At 38.4% G+C, this 20,864-nt stretch overlaps 1 protein-coding gene across 2 annotated transcripts; it reads left to right on the top strand.

Moving 5' to 3' along the window:
• The first annotated feature begins 2,921 nt into the window (after positions 1-2,921).
• pah (phenylalanine hydroxylase) lies at positions 2,922-18,802 on the top strand. 2 transcript variants are annotated; one of them, XM_072673898.1, is made up of 13 exons: positions 2,922-2,966; positions 3,877-3,984; positions 7,901-8,084; positions 12,648-12,736; positions 13,643-13,710; positions 14,983-15,179; positions 15,690-15,825; positions 15,963-16,032; positions 16,158-16,214; positions 17,652-17,747; positions 18,063-18,196; positions 18,290-18,405; positions 18,759-18,802. In XM_072673898.1, the coding sequence occupies exons 1-13, from the start codon at positions 2,922-2,924 to the stop codon at positions 18,800-18,802; spliced, it is 1,344 nt and encodes a 447-aa protein (XP_072529999.1). The 2 variants fall into 2 exon arrangements, with proteins under 2 accessions (XP_072529999.1, XP_072529998.1); XM_072673897.1 differs by having other exon boundaries at positions 3,874-3,984.
• The last annotated feature ends 2,062 nt before the right edge of the window (positions 18,803-20,864 follow it).

The following is a 20,864-nucleotide window of genomic DNA, read 5'->3' as shown; positions in this document are numbered from 1 at the left end:
CCTTTATTAGTCCCACAGTGGGGAAATTCTCAGTGTCACAGCAGAAAGGAATAGCAAGACACTCAGTTACAAAAAAAAAAAAATGTAGATAAATAATTTACACTATATACACAATATAAAGAGGAATAAAAAAAAAAGCAATAGCAATATTATTTACAGGTTATTGCAAATGACTCTTAATTGCACGTGGGGGGGGGGGGGGGGGTTGCACATAGTATTGTTACATTGAGGGACCTCTGTTCCCTGAACATGTGTGTGTAGTTAAGTGTGTGTGTATGTGGTCCGCTGGGAGCAGTGCTGGTTGTGCAGTCTGACGTCAGCAGGAAGGAAGGACCTGCGATACCGCTCCTTCACACACTTGGGGTGAAGCAGCCTGTCACTAAAGGAGCTGCCCAGTGCTGCCAGAGTATCATGCATGGGGTGGGAGCTGTTCTCTACCATGGATGCCAGCTTGGCTGTCATCCTCCTGTCTCTCACCACCTGCACTGGGTCTAAGAAGCACCCCAGAACAGGCCTTCGCTTAAATACCAGTTTTATGTAGTTCGTTCTATCTATACATTTTTTACATTTTGACAAGGCAGCTGTAGACTATGTGTTTTGTCTACTTATAGCTAACAATGAACCATTTTTTATGTAGACAAAGACACTGTCTGTGTAACAGTTCTGGGCAGAAGTTGGCTAACATTAGCCTAGCACCTGACCTGCCTAGCTAACCTGAGAACTATCAACCAAACGACCTTGTTTAGACTATTTGTATCACTACTCTCCTTTTAATATTGGACATGTCGTTTTATACAGTGCAGTAGGTTATTTTCTGACTTTATTCATTTCCTCTTTACATGTTGGAATATCCTGGCATGGAATACAATATGCCAGGATATTGCATGACTTGACTTATTTAGCAGTGCTTGTTAAACTATTAAGAAGGATATTATTTTTTTTAGGGAAAGGAAATTATACATCATGTTAAAATAAATAAATATATATATATATAACATAAAATATATATAATATATAACAATCAGCAACAACAAAAACAATGTGGATTCAAAGTAACCACATATTTGGGTAATTAATATGACCCAGCCTGTTGGGTGATTTATATAGCCCTGCGGTCAGACTTTATGGGATACCTTTAACTTGGTGAAGTGTACCAATAGAACAAGAGTAACCAATACTTTCATTGTATGTAATCGGATGAAACCAGTAATTTGGTTAATAACTAGAATAAGAAGTGTAAAAACCAACCCTGGTCTCCTGGACAAATGATGTGTGCCTGGGGACTCATTATCAGACTCATAATTTGAGTTTAATAAAGTTCAAATAAAAAATTATTTGAACTTTATTGAACTCAAATTATGAGTCTGATAATAAGTACATTTATTTAGAATTTTTTTTGTGAACATGTTTTAGTGTAGCTGATAGGAGCAGTTCTGCGTTTAACTAACAGACATTTATCTCCCCCAGGTGGTCTTAAAAGGAATGACAACATGGACACACAAACTTCTTTTCTGTGCCATACAGTCATTAAGAAAATCAAATCGGTGGATGACATTGTTAGAAATCCAGAGAGACCTTTTTAACATTAGTTACCCCCACAGTTAAGAAGGATTCATCAGTTAGGCCCAAAATAGGACATCAGCTAATATGAGGCAGTGTGTTATGTGATGGGATTTGCAATTCACGAGTCCTAAAATGACTTTTGTACTTTAATTAGCCTATTAACAGTCTCTGAAATTGATTGATCTATTTTATCTGTGATTCATTAATTGGCTGTACGTTTACTTAAATGAATCAGTAATTAATTTTATTTTTGAGTTTTGCACAGTCTGCAAAATATCTGCACAGTTTCCACAGAATAGTACTGTTTGTTTACAATACTTATACTGCAACAGCAATTACAACACATTGCCTGACTGCTTAGAATTTATAGTCCTCTCAATGGTAGTAAGGCATCCAGGTCCTGATGCAACAAAGCATTCCCAAGACATTGCACTACCACCACCATGCTTCACAGTTGATGAGATAGAGGGTTAAAGGATTTTTTCAGTTCAAATGCCTCCAAATGTCACAGAGCTAATACAATTCTGTAAAATGGAGACTGAGCCAAAATGCTTCCATTGTGGTGTTGGGAATATGCAGAAAGAGACTGTACAGGTTCGATTTTCACGGAGGGTGTGGAAGGAGGAAACAAGTTTTCATCATGCAGAATATGTTCATTCCTCCATACTTTCAGAGCTGACACACTGACTTTTTTTTTAATATTGTCTATAATAAAGCAGATTATTTTAAATAACTGAATTATTGAACTTGCCTGGTGTTGCTGCTGTTGTTATTACCACACCAAGTATCAAATCATAGGAACTTCTATGTGTTTTTAAAGTAGATTTACACTAAGGAAATCCTCAGAAATCCTCATTACGATGTGTGTTGTGATTATGAACGTGTTAATAAAGTGTCAGTGTTGTGTCCCAAACAAGGGTTTGAGCATGATTTTCTCTCAATAACAGTGAAGGGTCTGGGTATGGTATAATATTCAGTGTTGCAATTCGTTTTATGCTATTTAGACAGTTTTTATATATAATAATGTATTATATATTATATATAATACAATATATTTAATATGTAGACTGAGTCTGAAAAAGCAAATAAATCATTTTATAAAGGCTTTGATTTTGACAGCATTGGTTTGCTGTTGTGCTCTCGTGGTGCTCCTTTCCTAGCTCACACGGGGGCTCGTGCTTTGCTGCATTTATAAAGCGGACAGGTTTTTTTGTGGGGTGGGGGGGAGTGGGGGGTTTGGGGTGGGAGTGTCACGTGACGAAGTAAAAACTTTAAAGTTCTGGCTTCGTTGCGCAAAACTGACCAGAGACTCCAAACTCCAACCAACCTCAACAGTTAAGAAGAGAACGAGAGCAAGAATGGACAAGGCTTTCAGCAAGATGAATGGAGACGGCGGAGTGCCGGTATATATAAAATATATGAGTCCTAATACGTTTAATATGTATTAATAATATATATTCTTATATGCATGTATATATTTTAATAATATAAATAATACTTAAAAAAATACATACACTTAATACTTTTAAAATTGTAAATGTATGAGCCTGTACTGCCGGTAGGTAAATAAATGTACACGCTATGTGTGTGTGCGCGTGGGGGTGCTTACGTGCATGCGTGTGCGCCTATCCAGTGCTGTGTAGTCTATTGTTGCAGTTGTTGTCAGTCAGCTGAACTGTTCAGTGAAGTCAGCAGAACTCCTGTTTTCCTGAACAGCATCAAAATAAGCAGCTGTTGATTAGTGCCTAAAATCCTCAAGCACTGTTTTGATTTGCTTGCTGGCTGCATCCATTTACTCACAGACTGTTAATGTCCTTTAAGCAATATAAGCCATATGTCTATGTATAGCTCTTGCATGTAGGTTATATTTGTATGAGTAGAAAATCCTGGTATTCTCTTAAAATGGTCATAGTGGATTATCACCAAAGTCAGGGGACAGAGGTCAGATGTCATGCCCACTGAAATATTTCCGAACCCTGGGAATGTAAGTCCTTGGAATGTGAAGGTGATGATAGTCATGAGTTTGTAAAGCCCCTCTGCCTGTAGCGTTACTAATGCACACAGAAGAGAAGGTTCACTTTACAAACGAAACCGGTCACATCGATCCCAACAAAACATTACATAATACCCTCAGGTGCAGGGTTAACTGGTGATTAGATATGGTTATACAGTGCCCACGTGCAAATTGCAAGTTCTTAGCCTAATGTTTTTGATGGCAGGGACAATTTCTGCATTTCCATGTGATTGGACTGTGGATCTGAAGCTGGTAGAATATTTCACTGTTTCTCAGTCTTCCATTGTCTCTTTCAGCAGGCCTCCATGTACCTGGAGGAGCAGACCAACAAATCAGGCGTTCTGTCCTGCATCTTTTCCCTAAAAGAGGAGGTGGGAGCCTTGGCCAAGGCTTTAAGGCTTTTTGAGGTAAGTGCATCAAGTCTGCACCTACACTAAAATCCCTGCTCTTAACATACCAAGCAAACCCAAGCATCTTTGAAAATATCAGTCTAGAACAAGGGTATTTTAGGGTATTCTGGTCCTAAAAGGCCAATGTTCAGCACAGTTGGATGACCTACCTGCATAAACACACCTACTAAACCTGGCAGTCAACACCAGATGTCTTTTTAATTAATAGTTTACATGCATTGGTGATTGGTGGCAGACAGTGGTGGCAGACTGGTAGGTCATTTTGTGTTGTGTTTAAAATCTGACCGCTTTTCTTTTACTCAGATTTTATGCATATGTTGATGTGTTTTTTATACTATGACACTCTAAAATAAATTAGGAAAAATCATTAAATATCGCTTTGCTATATTGAATCATAACTTCTGTATCGTAATGTGTATCATAGCGTTCTTGGCAATGAACAGCCCTTTTTCTGAGGTCACAGTTTATACTTCACATGGTCTCGTTGTCCAAATCAATCTATTATCAGTAGGACTATTTAACTACTACTATTTATCTACCGCTTTAGAACTGACCTCATTCTGAGAAGTAGGTCGTCTCGTAGGGCTTGTATTGTTCAGACCATGCTTATAAAAACCAAAAAAACACACAAAAAAAACAAACCAACCAACCAAAAAACGATATATATATATATATATATATATATATATATATCACACTCACTCATCTGCAGTCTAAACCCAGGGGGCTTTACACAGGGGACAAAAGAGGAAACACTGGCCAGGTACAGACTGATCCAGACGTCAAAGGCTAAAAACAAACATGAGGTCAACCATGAACCAAAGGTGATTGTTTGTTCAAATCAGACCGATCTTTGGCAGACATTTAGATGGCATTATGTCCCCTGTGACCAATGCTTTCACTTCACTACCTTCCAACTTGTATCAAAGTACATGTTCTGTTTTGACACATTATTGACTTTTCCAGCACCTACGTGCAATGCAGCATGATATCAAAGCAACACGCTATCCCTCAAAAACAAACATTCGATACACTAATCCTAGTGTCACCGACATGGTCACCCTGGTAGCTGTGCACTGCAGGTCATTTGGGCCAACTCACAGACGTGCGCTGTTCCCCTGCGGCTCTTGTGCCAATCGATAGCAAACGCATGCCAGTTCATCATCTTATGTGGTGCGCTCGTAAATCTTAAAAGCCGGCTCTGGACCTATGAGCTTCCAAGGGACGTGTTCCACCCCTTACTCCTCCCCCCCTCCTCCACCACCCCCAAGTTTTTTTTTTCACATAAAATACCCTATATCCACCCACTCCACCCCTCGACAACCCGACAAATCCATGCGCTGACATCCCAGCACCACCCCATACTCCACCGCCTCCCAACTCCCCCAACACACCCCACCATTTGGCTCATTTACACACATCCTAAGCAGACAGTTTTCTACTCTAATTGAGGCCTAAGGCTGCAGAGCACATGGTAAAGGCTCTTAAGGGACTCTTGGCTTGGACACATGGTTCTAGGGGAAAAACTCAACCATTTACAGGATGTGGAGCTTTAAAAATCATCTTCACTCTCACAAATGTGGTTCCTTTAACCTCTTGAACTCATCTCACCTGTTTCTGGCTTTTTTTTTCACTGGTATAACTGAGGAACAACTCAGCCAGTTGCATTGCTTTGCATGTAGTTACTGATTAGTAATCCTAATGCTGTAATACAAGTCAAGTCATAAGGGGTTATAGAATCCATTAGAAGGTTCTTTGGGGACCATAAGTGGTTCTTCTGTGCACCTGTAAAATAAAGACAATGCCTAAATGATTATTTGCCAGATTGACTTGTCATAGAATCATTTTTTACACCTTTATTTTTTATACATTATTTTTAAACAGATCACACTCAAAATGTGTGTTTCCTGTTTTCTGTGAATAGCAATTAAGAGTCACCTGGATGTCTTTGCCTTTATAAAACAGCTTCCAAATGTATTACCAGGCCAAGAATATAGAAAACTGACCAACAGTACAGTAAAGACACAAGCCTATACTGGACAAGCACACTTTGTCAGCCCTATTCAAATGAAAAGTCTTTTCATAATGACTTGTACAACACAGCCATATGTGCAATTCACATCAAACTTGAGAGGTCTGTGGAGAAATTAAACCATTCACAACATTCCTTGGCCAGAGTCGAGGCTGAACAACAGTAAAAGTAATGGCAGGGTTGTTGTGTGTGTTGTCTTGTGTGAGTCTGGAAGTAGGCAGCATCCATGGGGATCCAACTGGTTCCAGATGGGGAGAGAGAGGCAGGAAAAGTAAGATTTAACACAGAGGGAGATGAAAGCTGACAGAGGAGAGAGCACTCACGCAGCCTGATCCACCTACTCTTTGGGCCTATAGCGTCAGGGGCATGCTCCTTTAAATAGTCTGTAAATAAAAAACACATTGATGCTTTAATAACGGGCTGCAGTTTTCTAGGGGTCTGTGGCAGAGCTTTTCTCAATGTGCCTGTGGTTACATAAAGGAGAAAATGTACTGTTGGCTACAATTCAGAAAATACACACAAGAGATATATACAAAAGTCTTATGCAAAAGTTTGGGCACCCCTGTTATGTTGTTTTATAGCACAATTCTTTTTTATCTTCTGATTTTAACCTGAGCATCAAATAATACGTGAGGTATCTGATGTGCCGTTACTATGGCACATGCCACATAGGTTTTTTATTTTTTTTTGCAATATGTTAAATTAAGCCAATAAACAGTAATTGTGCTTAAATATGTGCTGATTAGAAAATCAAGAACATGTGTAATTTGATCCAGGGTGCCCAAACATTTGCATAAGACTATTAGAATTACACTCTAAGCAAGAAGGGTTTTGTATAGTACTATTTGTTTTATTTATTGTAATAGTTACGGCTTCTTTGGTGCTGTATAGAACCAGATGCAAAAGGTGTTATCTGAAGAACCATCTAGATGATTCTTTCAGTTGTCTTGGTTCTATGTAGAGCAATTACCAGTACTAAAGAACAATTTAGGAGTATAGTGCAGTTTGTGTGAAAGCATGTGTGAAAGCATTCTTATATGGTCAGTAAAATGCTAAATAACATCAGGGGCTGTGTGTGTGGGCCCATAAACTACATGTCAAATGAAGAAATGATGTGCACCAAAGAATTCTTTAGAAAATTAGAGAATTTCTGAGAAACAAAAAGTGTGACAAAGCAGGGTTGGAAAGCCCCCTTGTGGCAGTAAATGGCAGCACATGCTGAATCTTAAAAAAAAACATACTGCCATTAGAACCGCCTTAACACTGCACAGTTCCCTGTTCTGCAGTATGAGGGCGAACAGCTGATTTAGAAAGTAATAATGATAAAGTTATGATAAAGTTATAATGAATGCATTTTAAATACCAGTATACATTTGTGGTATTTTGTGATATTTCAGATTCACTATAGGTTTAATCTGATGCTTTGATTGACAAAAATATTTTTTTTAATTTGCAGCCCAAAATGTTGCAGAATTGTGGATGGATGTAATGTGTTTTGTGTACATGTCTACCTATTCTAATGCCAATGCTGAAATATAAAAGTGTATAAAATGTAAAACTCAGGAGAAGGCCTAGCTGGATTAGCCCTACAATGCATTTCAAATGCAGTAAAGTGAATAAAATGCAGATTATCATTCTGCATTCTGAGTGCAACAAATATACCATGACATATACACATATATACATATGACATATGTCATATATATCATGTATATATGACATATATGATAAAAATATGTTGTATATACAACATATTATGGTGAATCCTCAACTGACTTCTGTTATTTGCTATATTTTCTAAATTTACAGAGTACATTTTTACAAAGTAGTGTGTAAAGTCTATCTGTATTTTTTTTTTATTGAATTGAATGTAATTGGCAGGAAAAAGGCATCAACCTGACACACATTGAATCGCGTCCATCAAGTAAGAATAAGCAGGAGTATGAGTTCTTGATCAGCATAGACCTTGCCTGCTCCAAGGCCCTGGATGAGGTCATTGAGGGTCTGCGCACCGAGATCACTGGCCAAGTGCACGAGCTGTCACGGAACAAGAGGAAAGACACAGGTGAAACAGATACACATTATCACACATACACACACACCGAGGCCCATTCTACAATTGAGGGCAGATTTTCAGTATGGAAAGATTGGACTTTCAGCAGTGAACTCTGTTATCGTTAAACTGTTTTAACCATTTAAACCAGTAACAGAGTTTACATTTTCCACTCAATGTTCTAACCTCAAACTAGATTCCACATGGCACGTCTAAAACCAAGCTTTTCAACAGATTATCATTCACTCAATTTCAAGATAAAAAGATTTTACCAATAATTTAGATACTGTTAATTTATCATGAACATTTTATACAAAATACTTAGCCAAGCAGTTCAACATATCTCACTGATTTCTGCATTTTTTCTTGCTGGAGCTAGTTACATCACTGGTAGTCACAAAAGTATTTTTAGAACTGTTTGAAACAAATAGCTATCTAATAATTACTGTTAATATAACAAACACAAATAAATAAAAATGGACTTAATTATTTCATGAAAAAGTAGAATGTATGAATCCTGGAGGCAGAGTCAGTAATAAATGGAGACAGTCAATAATATGTGGAATGGGAGTCAATTAATTAATCTTTTGTGTATACATGCCTGAAACATGTATGAAACATAATTCAAAATTGATCCAATAAATACAAGGAAAAATAACAAAACGTTTATCTAGGAGATGTGAAATGGATCCCCAATTCTAGAAAGACCCATATGCTGTCGCTATTGAAACAAAAACTTTTATCTGTATTATAGTTTTTCACTTTTTAACATAATTCAAAATTACTTACACAACTTTCATGATGAACGGGCCAATAGTAATAGTAGTCTTTACGTTAACTTTATTTAAATAGTTTTTTTCTTGTAAACTCATTTTGGAAATAGAACAGTGTTCCCACAGCTGTAAAAAGGTATGTATGCAGATAAGGTGATCAAATTTGCCATTGGCGCTTTGTCTTTTTTTTTTGTTTTTTAATTCTGAATTTTTATGAATTATAAAACATCTGCTTTGTCATTATGAAAAATATACAATTTCAAGTACAACATGACTAGGTACAAAATAAACATACACAGGACTTGGTCACTCAAATTTTTTGGTTAAAAATCAGCTACATTCTCCATTCCCTTATTTGGAGTCCTTAATGAGTCTTGAAAGAGGCCACTTGAGTGCTAAAGAATAAGACAGTCTATATAGGAGACACAAAGACAGGGAACAAAGCCCTGTTTGTGTGCATCCCTGCATGTTATACATGGATGCATGGCACAATTCACTCGCTTGACCCTTTTTTTTTTAATTGATTGCTTCTGAAATGACATTAGTTTAGCTTTTGAGCACAAACAGACTCCTAGAGAGGAACTGAAATGCACCAGTGTCGCGCCAAAAGTCCCCTCGACTGACTCATCATGTCAAGTCAGAAAAATGAGGATGTTAACTCAATCAGTAGCCCTCAACAGGACGACCCCAGTACAATATGTGCCTCTGTGTGATAAGATAACACAGAGCGAGACTGGGGATATTTATGGCTGTCACAGAGACAGCCTGGGTTTGCAGGGTCCTCAACAGGCCATCGTTAGCTTCTGTCCCGTGTGCCTCAGGCCAGACCACACTGCTCAAACATATACCAATGACTGGGCCACCAGAGTCCAGTATTACTTTAAACAGTAATAAATCCAGTTTTGCCACCCTAGTCACGCCACAGCTAGATTTGTGCCTCTTAGCCTGGGGCCTGCATAGTGTTATCATCAGTCGTTTTCCTGTCTACAACGGGTACAGCTTCCTTCAAACTCATTCATCTGTGTTAACATGTCAGCATGCCGTCATATCCAGATTTCCATGTCCTCATAAGTGCAGAACTGTTAACATGAATCTGAATGATTAGGAATGCAGGAGCCTTGTAGGACGAAGACTTCAACACAAAAGTAGCCTGATCCACTATTCCATCCACACCACACTCCTTGAAATAAAGGGGCCAGACAGTGTTTTTTTGGAGCAGTGCCACAGTAGAACCACTCTTGGTTCACTAAAGCACTTCTCAATTAATGGTTCTTGAGAAACTCAACAAGGTTCTTTGTGGATGCAAAAGTGGTTCTGCTTGTGACATTGCACTGAAACCACAGGTCTGGGTACTTTTATATTTAACACACTGACCCCTGGACGTATTATTCAGTCATTAGTCCTAATGCACAAACCATTGTGAATTATTTGCTAACTGTTTAGTATTTAACACATTTTATGGTGTCCCACAGGGTTCTGTTTTAGGGTTTATGAGGCCGATGCTAATTTCTGCAGCAGAAGTAATAATGAAAGTGAAGAACTGAAGGGTGGGCCTATGCATAGGGCTTAAGTATTAATAAATAGTCCTTAATATATTTCTAATAAAGTAACATAAATACTGAAGAAAGGACAAGCCCATTTCTTGTTGTTGTCAGCAGTGTGTATGTGCTAATGTAAAACTTATTACTGAATTTAAAAATAGGGTTTAGAGTATGAGTCTAATATTGTATTAGGACACAAACTAGAGTGTATGTTGTTATTTCTGATAACAGTACAGTATATGGGTGTTTTTTATTTTTTTTTGGGGGGGGGGGGGGGGGGGGGGGGGGTTCTTCATGAAATCCCCTTCTTATTTTCTGAAAAAACATCATGTTTTTGGTTTCCCATACATTCCCTTTTCAAGCAAAAATGTAGACCCTTAGTCCTCTAAATAGCACATTGACTATAAAATTACATAAACTGCAACCTTTACTGTGAGCTGTGAGAGTACTTAAACCAATAATGCACTAAAACAGCTGTACAAATAAAGCAAAACATCACCGTGTGAAGCCAGAGCTGCTCTGTGTGTCTCAAGTATATACAGTGCCCTCCATAATTATTGGCACCCCTGGTTAAGATGTGTTCTTTAGCTTCTAATAAATTGAGTTTTTTTCTAAATAATGTAGGACCACAATGGAAAAAAGAGTAAAATCCAACCTTTAACTGAAGTGAATTTTAAGGGAAAAAAGAAATCTCTGGCTAAGAAATAATTATTCTTGATAAAATCACCTGTTTCACAATTATTGGCACCCCTAACATTTCTTAGGAAATAAATGTAATTAAAGTATTTCTGTCAATTCTACAGTCGTTTACGAAGTTGATCAGAGTATGTAGGAACATTTAATTAGTAATTCACAACTTCCTGTTTCCCTGGGGTATAAATATGACGTGACACAGAGGCCATTTCTCTTCAACATGGGAAAGACAAAGGAACATACCATTCAAGTAAGGCAGATGTGTGTTGACCTCCACAAGTCAGGCAATGGCTACAAGAAAATAGCCACTCACCTCCACCTGTCCATATCTACTGTCAGAGGAATTATTAAGAAGTTTAAAACAACTGGAACAGTGGTAAACAAGCCTGGACGAGGACGCAAGTTTATTTTGCCACCCCGCACAGTGAGGAGGATGATAGGAGAAATAAAAAGGTCTCCAAAGCTCACTGTTACAGAATTGCAACAAATGGTATCAGGTGCTATCTGCATGCCAACAAGCTGTTTGGGAGGCATGCACGGAAAAAAAACCTTTTCTCACTCACAATCATAAACGCAAACGTTTGCAGTTTGCTAAGCAGTACTGGAACTTTAACTGGGACCGTGTGCTTTGGTCAGATGAAACTAAGATAGAGCTTTTTGGCAACAAATGCTCTAAGTGGGTCTGGCGTAACACAAGACCTGAGTATGCAGAAAAGCACCTAATGCCCACTGTGAAATATGGGGGAGGATCAGTGATGCTGTGGGCTTGTTTCTCTTCCAAAGGCCCTGGGAACCTTGTTAGGGTGCATGGCATCATGAATGCTTTGAAATACCAGGACATTTTAAAACAAAATCTGGTGGCTTCTGCCCAAAAGCTGAAGCTGGGTCGTCACTGGGTCTTTCAGCAAGATAATGACCCAAAACATATGGCCAAATCTACACAGAAATGGTTCACCACACACAGAATCAAGCTCCTCCCATGGCCATCTCAGTCTCCAGACCTCAACCCCATTGAAAACCTGTGGAAGCTGAAGAGGAGAGTGCAGAGGACAGGACCCAGGTCGCTGGATGATTTAGAGAGATTGTGCAAAGAGGAATGGTCAAAGATCCCTCTATGTATTCTCCCATCTTGTGAAACATTATAAGAGGAGATTAGGTGCTGTTTTGTTGGCAAAAGGGGGTTGTACAAAGTATTAACTTCAGGGTGCCAATAATTGTGGCACACATGATTTGATGTTAAACAATTATTTCTTAATGTGGGATTTTTTTCCAAATAAATTCACTTGAGTTAAAGGTTGGATTTTACTCTTTTTTTCCATCGTGGTCCTATATTATTTAGAAAAAAACTCAATTTATTAGAAGCTAAAGAACACATCTTAACCAGGGGTGCCAATAATTATGGAGGGCACTGTATCAAGTGTCCTTGATAACAAAGCTATGTGTTGATGTACCTTATTACTGAACACCAGCACAAAACCCCAAATGCTCTGATAACACACAACTAGTGACTGGATATAAAAGTATTACTGGTGTTTTGGTTCATTGCTGACCTTGTTTGCTGTCCACAGTCCCATGGTTCCCCTCAACTATCCAAGACCTGGACAGATTCGCCAATCAGATTCTGAGCTACGGCTCTGAGCTGGATGCAGATCACCCGGTAAGGCGCAGTTTGATTTTTGATTGTCTTTACGGAGACCAAATGTCCAGACTGTAATATGCTGAAAATCAAGCATTGAGTTTAGTAGTTGAAATATATACATCAGCAGAATTTTGCTTACTTTTGAAAGTAGTTAATGTGTTAATGGTCTACACATTTCAGTCAAATAAAGAAGTTTCTGATAAGAAAAAATTAGAAGTAGTCAAAATATCCTATATATATATATATATATAATTTTTTTTTTAACTCGACTTTACGATAATTAAGAAATATGTGCACTTAAAAAAGTCATTCAGATTTGTACCTGTATTCTGCTACTATTGATATTCGGAAGCCTTCATGTAATAGAATTCATAAAACTTTTTTATATATTACCTTTTTGTATATTTTGGAGCTTTTTTAGTGTATATTTCTAATCAAACTGTGGGCTTGAATAAAGTTTAAATGTATGTTGAAAGACAGGGCGAGAGATTGAGAGGGTGGGAGAGTGAGGTGGCCTTTACTTTTTGTGTTGATGCATGTGGGTGTGCTTCTGGGGGATGCGTAGTTCACACGTGTGTTGCTAAAGGCAGCCACGATTACGGTCCAGCCTCATTCTCTATTCTAATGGAAACGGTCTGCGGCCTCAAATTGATGTCATCACTTTAATTGAGCCCCTATAATTATAAATAATTGCACCCTTTCCAGCCACCATTAAACTGAAATGCATTCATCATAAGCAACGAACACTCTACAAAGGCTTCATTTGAATACGTCTTTCACTGCTCCGAGCCCAGCGTGAATGAGTAATATTGTCAGAGGCTGGTGGAGAGATGAGGCCTAAAAGCTGAACTGCAGTCTGTCTTAATAGTGTTAGAATGCCCACCCGAGTCTCTGACATCATTCTCTTCTGCCTGTTGTTCGCAGGGCTTCACAGACCCAGTCTACAGGGCCAGGCGAAAGGAATTTGCTGACATTGCCTACAATTACAGACAGTAACTATTGATGACTACTTTTTGTTACTCTTCAGATTCCTCTCCTTTATCTCTCTCCCTCTCTCCGACATTGGCACACGGGGGCTCAACACCACCTCTAGTTCTTTCCCTGAGTTGTTTTGTGTGCCTTTTATGGAAAATTACCCCGGCCATACAAAAGGGGGGGAAATTAGAGGGGCTGGGCGCAGGCCGGTGCGCCTGCAGCTTTGTCATCGTAATTGAGCTGCATTATTCCCATGACACTACAAAGGCCAGGAGTGCTCAATGAAACGCCCACTACAGAAACACGCATTTACATAGCAGTTGGGCCCACACACACACACATACACACTATGCTGACAACAAGCTGACTAATTCTTCGCTGCCCAGGACAGTTAGGAAAACACTGTTACACAACTCTTGGAGTATGTGAGATGGTCTTGGCAGCTTCACCTGTAGCTGCATATTTTCTGGCCTTGTAACTGTCCAAGACTCAGCAGATCCAACCAATTATTACACACACTTCTATAGTCTGCATGGTAGTCATTAGTGGTACTGAATAGAAATGGGATTTCAAGGGCTTAATATCCTATATGGTATCTGTTAATTCAAATCTATGTTTCTCTGTGGAACTGTAAGAGTTTTTGGGTCACTGAAAAGTGATATAGGGGAAATTGGGGGAAACATGCAAGTTTAGCAGGTACACTGTGATGTGAATGAATCCATATACAGTTAGGATAATAAACTACAATAGTGGATTTTAAAACCTTTTAAATGCAAACATCACAAACAAACACATCTAAACACAGAAAAACAAGCTACAGATGTGATAAAATCCTGGCTAATATTCACTATAGCTAGCATTTAAAGCTAATGTTAGCTACCTTGTGGATTTAGCATGCACAACTTTGAGTCTTTATGATGCAAATCTAAGTACATAATATTTTTGGTGCTGTATGTTGGAGAAACTTTTTCACTCTTCCACTTCAACAATTATATTCGCACTGCTTTCTTCAGAGTCCTCCCATATTCCTGTATCAGTACAGTACAACACTGTAACAGTGTTGCATAAATACACGGTTCAGTATGATAAAAAAACATGTTTCAACTGTCCTCTAGGGACCCTATGATTGCATTAATTGCATTAAAAAGTTATATACACAAAGGTGCCTACTTCCATAATTGTGGCATCTCTGAGCACTGAGTGGCATCTCTGAGCACTGAGTGGCATCTCTGAGTAATGCATGACTCTTTCTATGGAATCTCACCATTCCTTTTATGTTCATCATCTAGTGGTCAGATCATCCCGCGTGTGGAGTACACAGAGGCGGAGAAGGCCACTTGGGGGACAGTGTTCAGGGAGCTAAAGACGCTGTACCCAACTCATGCCTGCCACGAGCACAACCATATCTTCCCACTGCTGGAAGAGTACTGCGGCTACCGCGAGGACAACATCCCGCAGCTAGAGGACATCTCCCGCTACCTGCAGTGTGAGTTATTGTGCTGTACACTGAAATAACACATTCACTATACTGTGTTTAATTAAGTGTTATTGCAAACTTCTATTTTCAAAGAATAGCTCCACCAGTTTCTACAGCCGTCTCTGTAATTCCAAAGTTTAGTCATTTCCAGTTCCCTTGCAGTAGTTAGGACTTTAAATCACATGATGTTTCGAAGTGAATGCTTTTAATGCAACATCACTGTACAGCTGAACACGCTTAGAGGTGAACACTAACTGCCAGTGTCCACAGACACCCACCGGCTAGCATCATGGTAAGTAATGGGGGGAGAGGGAGGGCCATCCTACCCACCCAGAGAGATTAAGGCCAATTATGTTATCTGGGACTCCCATCTCATCCTATTGATGGCAAATGCTTAGATAGCTGCACTGCTCAAGAGCACCCACAACAAGCAAAATGCTGCTAAAGTGAATTGCAGTTCCACTGCGGGACCAGCTGATAACAACAGCAGTAACTTCATAAAGTTGATTTTTTTCCCAGCATGCACAGGTTTTCGTCTGCGCCCTGTGGCTGGGCTGCTGTCTTCTCGTGACTTCCTGGCTGGCCTAGCTTTCCGTGTGTTCCATTCCACTCAGTACATCCGGCATGAGTCTAAACCCATGTACACCCCTGAGCCGTGAGTACACCGTGCACACGTGAACACACATACACAGGACATCAGAACAAGACAGTGTACAGATGTATCTGCCGGTTAATCATCTGCTAGTCAATGTGACTGTGCCAGAAGATTTCTGAACTTTTTTGTATTTCCAGAGACATCTGTCATGAGCTTTTGGGCCATGTTCCTCTGTTTGCTGACCCCAGTTTTGCTCAGTTCTCACAGGTTCGATGCTTTTAAATGCTAAATTGCAAATATCATGTTTCAGCATGGTAATGTTTAGTTTGTTAAGTTAGTTTGAAAAATCAGAAAGAGACATTCCTACATACATCATGTGTCTTCCTGTTCAGGAAATTGGCCTAGCTTCCTTGGCTGCTCCAGATGAGTATATTGAGAAGCTTGCTACAGTGAGTATGACATAAACTCTCAAAAACTGAAGGTATCAACATTTTTTCTTTAAAGTAAAGCTGTAGCAGAACTACTTTTAGTTCTAATGTTAGTTCTCCAAATAACCTTTTAGTTCAGTTTGGTAAAGGACCATTCTTTAGAGTATTGTTTTGTATGGATACACAATAACACTGGAATTGTATTGGTATCAGCAGATCATTGGGTAAAAATAGGCATTGAACGGATATATTTTATTTGCGTATCTGTTATACTCCAGAAGAGTTGTTTAGAAGCTATATCAGAATGTTATATCTAATAGTGGGAATAACAACCATTGGCTCAAATGATACAAGCGAGACGTCGTGGCATGGATTGTATTAGATGACAAAAGGTATTCATTATAGAGGTTAACTGGTCCACAGTGGCACGTCGATTATTTTGTACCTCTCCATTTTTGGACTTCACCTTCACTATGGCAGCTCTAAAACATCCCACAAAGTTAGCAGTTTCCAAGATGTTACCACCTTTCACCTACTGTCACAGACATAACAGAATATTATGACCACTCCTGGTTAACAATGAACTTGGCCCAGGACATCACAGATGCCATGTGACAGGGTTTGCTGCATACTGATAGGGTCCCGGGCTGAGGGTTGTAGCATCTCGAAAACCACTAAGTTGGGGAGTAAGTTCTAGAGCTGCCGCAGTGATGGTGAGAATGGACATCTCGTACATTGAGTGCCTTCCAATGGCGGTGCCCCGCTGACTGTTTATGCCATGAGGGGAAACAACAACTCCAGGGAGTTGTACAGATGAATCGACCTGTCACAGAGGACCAAATAACCTCTATAATTAACACCTTCAGTCATCTAATAAAGTCCATGTCACAATGCTTTGCAACTTTCAAAGGTGGTTATTATTGAACCACTATTAGGTAGGTGATCATAATATTCTGTTATAACTGTCTATTTTTAGTTTAGTTTTCTATCTTTGTAACCCCATAGAAATAAATGTTAACTCATGTAGATGCGACCTAAGTTTCATAAATGTAACTGTATAGACACTGGCATTGGTACAGTATGTATGTGAATAATATTCAGCATTGGCCCACAATTTCCATAACGGTACTTCTGTATTATTTAGATGTTCTTTCATGACATTTCTTCATGTTATTCCTTCTTTCTTCTCTGTCTCTGTTCTTTATTAAGTACTAATTATGTAAAGCTGCTTTGTGACGACAACAGTTGTAAAAAGCGCTATACAAATAAATTTGACTTGACTTGACTTGACTTGATTTCTTACAATAATAATAATAATAAATAATATTAATAAAATTAATAATATTAAAATAAAAGTAATATTTTTTTGTAGTGAGACAGTAAAATCAACCTTTAACATCAAGACATTATTTTATTGACCAAGTGTACACAATAGTGAGTAGAGTGATGTGCTTGTAGGTCTACTGGTTCACAGTGGAGTTTGGTCTTTGCAAGCAAGGCAGTGACATCAAAGCCTATGGAGCTGGTCTGCTTTCATCATTTGGAGAGCTGCAGGTAAGAAATTATGCATACATCAATAATTGTCTAATATTGTGTGAGTCCACTCCACAAAACTTTATATACAGTGGTTTTATTGAGACCAGCACATTACCTTATAGATATTAAGGTATATACAATCTGGGCACACTAATTAGCCCATTTGCGAGTTCTGGCAACCTGTAATGGTCTGCCCAGAAGGAGATCTTTTAGCTCAAGCGCTGCTGCAGTTCTAAAATACATTCTGTAACTTCTGCACCATTTAAGATGAAATGAAAAATTCTTGTATTGTAGGGAACTAAGACATTTCATTGTTTTGTTTTTTTTTTGCAGTATTGTTTGACTGACAAACCAAAAATCATGGCCTTTGACCCAGAGAAAACCTGCATGCAGAAATACCCCATTACTGAGTTCCAGCCAGTCTACTTTGTGGCTGAAAGCTTTGAGGATGCCAAAGAGAAAGTCAGGTAAAGTGATGGTGAAAACTAAAGCTCCTAAAACAGATAACCTTTGTCTTCCTGTCATTCATCTGTGTATGTGTTTTTTTTCCCAATTTATAGAAAGTTTGCTGCCACCATTCCAAGACCATTCTCTGTGCGCTACAATGCCTATACTCATAGCATTGAGGTTCTAGACAACACACAGCAGCTACAGAACCTGGCTAACAACATCAGCAGTACGTGTTTGTTTTGTAGTATTATCAGAGCTTATTTTTATTCAAAAGCTGTAATAAAAAAAACACAAATACATAATTATTAAATTACTACAGAAGTTGTCAAATACAGTCGAAGATAAAGAGCACGTAGGAAAGCTATACCGAATATGCCAAAGTTGCCAACATTAACCAACCAATGTCAATTAAATGTTAAAAGATTTTCTGCTGTTACTTGAGTCTTCATCAGGAAGGATAATCATGGGGAAGTATACGGATCATTTTAAAGCTTTTAATGATCCTTTCTTTGGGCAACATCTCCACAGCTTTTTTTTATATATAATAATAAAGCAGAGTCTTTGTCACTTTTGTTTCAGGTGAGATGGGAATTCTCTGTAATGCTTTGCGGAAGATGGAGTAGGACAATGCAACAGCAGTAAGATCTTCTCCTGTGACCACTGAGGCAGTTTCTGAGAGTTGTTGTTGAGGCAGTAACATAAATGCTTGTTCAATGACATTAAAAAAGCACCAGACACTGAGAGAGAGAGAGAGAGAGAGAGAGAGAGAGAGAGAGAGAGAGAGGTATTATTTTAGAAAATGTTTAATCTTTGCTTTGTAGGTTGAAATACTTGTAGTTTTGAAATACTACCCCATGTTTAATTATTTTCATTTCCTAATAAATGTTCTGCTTCAGTAGTTTTAAAAAAAACAAACAATTTCCATTAAATTTTGATTCAGTAAGTTTCTGTTTTGCCTCCTAAATGATTTTCTGACATTTCCATTGTTAATCAAATCTTTAGTAGTTTCCAAGTTAAAAACTTTAGCCACTGGCAGGGAGGTGATGGTTTATGATTCACAGAGATTGTGAATCATAAATCACGCCACTGCATAATAACGAACAGTGAAAAATAAATAAATAAATATAAAACAGGTGAATCTTTACGATTCAATGACACGTGTCCATTTACGTGATGACACAATTTGTATGTATTTATATGAGAGAGAGAGTGAAAGAGAGCGGGGTTATATCACATGGGTGCAAAGGCAATTATACAATTATACACCTTATTAAACCCACTAATCCATCCCTCTTTGAATTGATATTTATATTTTAAATCGTTTGAATTGGATAAAAAAGAAAAAGTCACATTTTATTGACATTTTAATCATCTTATAAAATGCGATCGTGAGCGTTTTGCTTTAGTTTAGTTTGCCGATTATTTTGAATGCCCATTTAACACGAAATGCACAGGCCTTTGTACATAAACGCTCGAAGAAACATTACATAGCTACTCAATCAACCAATAATTAGTTGCAAGTGAAAGATTCAAGAGAAAAACGCAGTAATGTTCCCGTGAATTAAGGTGTGATTATTAACCTCAGACCACCTGAAATGAGCTCAGCCTGAGCAGTTAGATCGCAGCTTATTTAACTCTATCCTCTTCCCCTTCGTCCACTGGTTTGTGACTGTGCGTTTTTATGTAATAGTATGAAATATGATATTAATGTGTGTAATCTGTTGTCTGTTTCGAGGTGTTAATGCAGTGTATTAAACTGCCTGACTTATGCATGTTCGCCTGACTGAACCTGATAGGTCATTATTATTACGAGCATTCTCCTTTGGTTTATGTCCAGCTGGCGAAACTGTGGAGAAATTGTGTTGTATGCATGCAATGTAGTTCAAATAAAGCTTTACTCGACACTATTGTGTTGTTTCTTGACGTGAGAAACGTTTATTAATTATTATTATTATTATTAGTAGTAGTAGTAGTAGTAGTAGTAGTAGTATCAGCTGATATTGATTTAATGTTTTGTTGTTGAAGATTTTATAGCTTTATTATTAGTATTAGTAGCATCATCATCACCATTACATTGCTTTATTGTTAAATGATGTATTATATATAATTTATAGTATTATTACTATAGTTATTACTGCTGTTATTATTATCATTGCTTTATCATTGATTTTTTTATGGTAAAGCTTAACATTATTATTATTATTATTATTATTATTGTTGTTGTTGTTGTTGTTGTTGTTGTTATTATTGTTGATTTTTTAATACCAGTTGTAGGCAACCTTAATATTACTATTAGGTCGGTAGGTTGGTTTCAGTACCTTGGACAGCGCAAAGCAAAGTGAGCCTCCTGCGTTCGCGCCAAAAAAAAACCCGTCCTTTCCAGCTGATTGGACACAGTTCGTGTGCACCACTGACTGGTGCAGTTTCCTGTGAAGCTCGTTTGGTGGTTAATGAGCGCACCTCTGCTTCAGATCATCCGCTAAATCTGACGCTCGTCCTTAAAAAAAGCGAAACGCAAAAAGCCCGTGACGCACCTACTGCACCTCGCCCGCATCTGCGCACCTCATTTCCATAAAGTCCTCGCCGGACTGTCTTTATAAACCGCCCGGTCTACGAAACAGCTTAGTGCGAGGCAACGTCCCATCACTCCTTCACTCCCAATCACTCAGAGACACCGAGGCTGCA

Source organism: Salminus brasiliensis, chromosome 2, assembly GCF_030463535.1.
Source record: "Salminus brasiliensis chromosome 2, fSalBra1.hap2, whole genome shotgun sequence".
Classification (NCBI taxonomy): domain Eukaryota; kingdom Metazoa; phylum Chordata; class Actinopteri; order Characiformes; family Bryconidae; genus Salminus; species Salminus brasiliensis.
Note: the sequence above shows the minus strand (reverse complement) of the source record. Positions and strands in the feature narration are given on the sequence as shown.

Bases quoted from the DNA above. Each gene is read 5' to 3' on its own strand.
- pah (XM_072673897.1), top strand. From the start codon at position 2,922: ATGGACAAGGCTTTCAGCAAGATGAATGGAGACGGCGGAGTGCCG. The intron at 15,826-15,962 runs GTGAGTACACCG...TTGTATTTCCAG, and splicing joins CCCATGTACACCCCTGAGCC to AGACATCTGTCATGAGCTTT. The intron at 16,033-16,157 runs GTTCGATGCTTT...CTTCCTGTTCAG, and splicing joins GTTTTGCTCAGTTCTCACAG to GAAATTGGCCTAGCTTCCTT.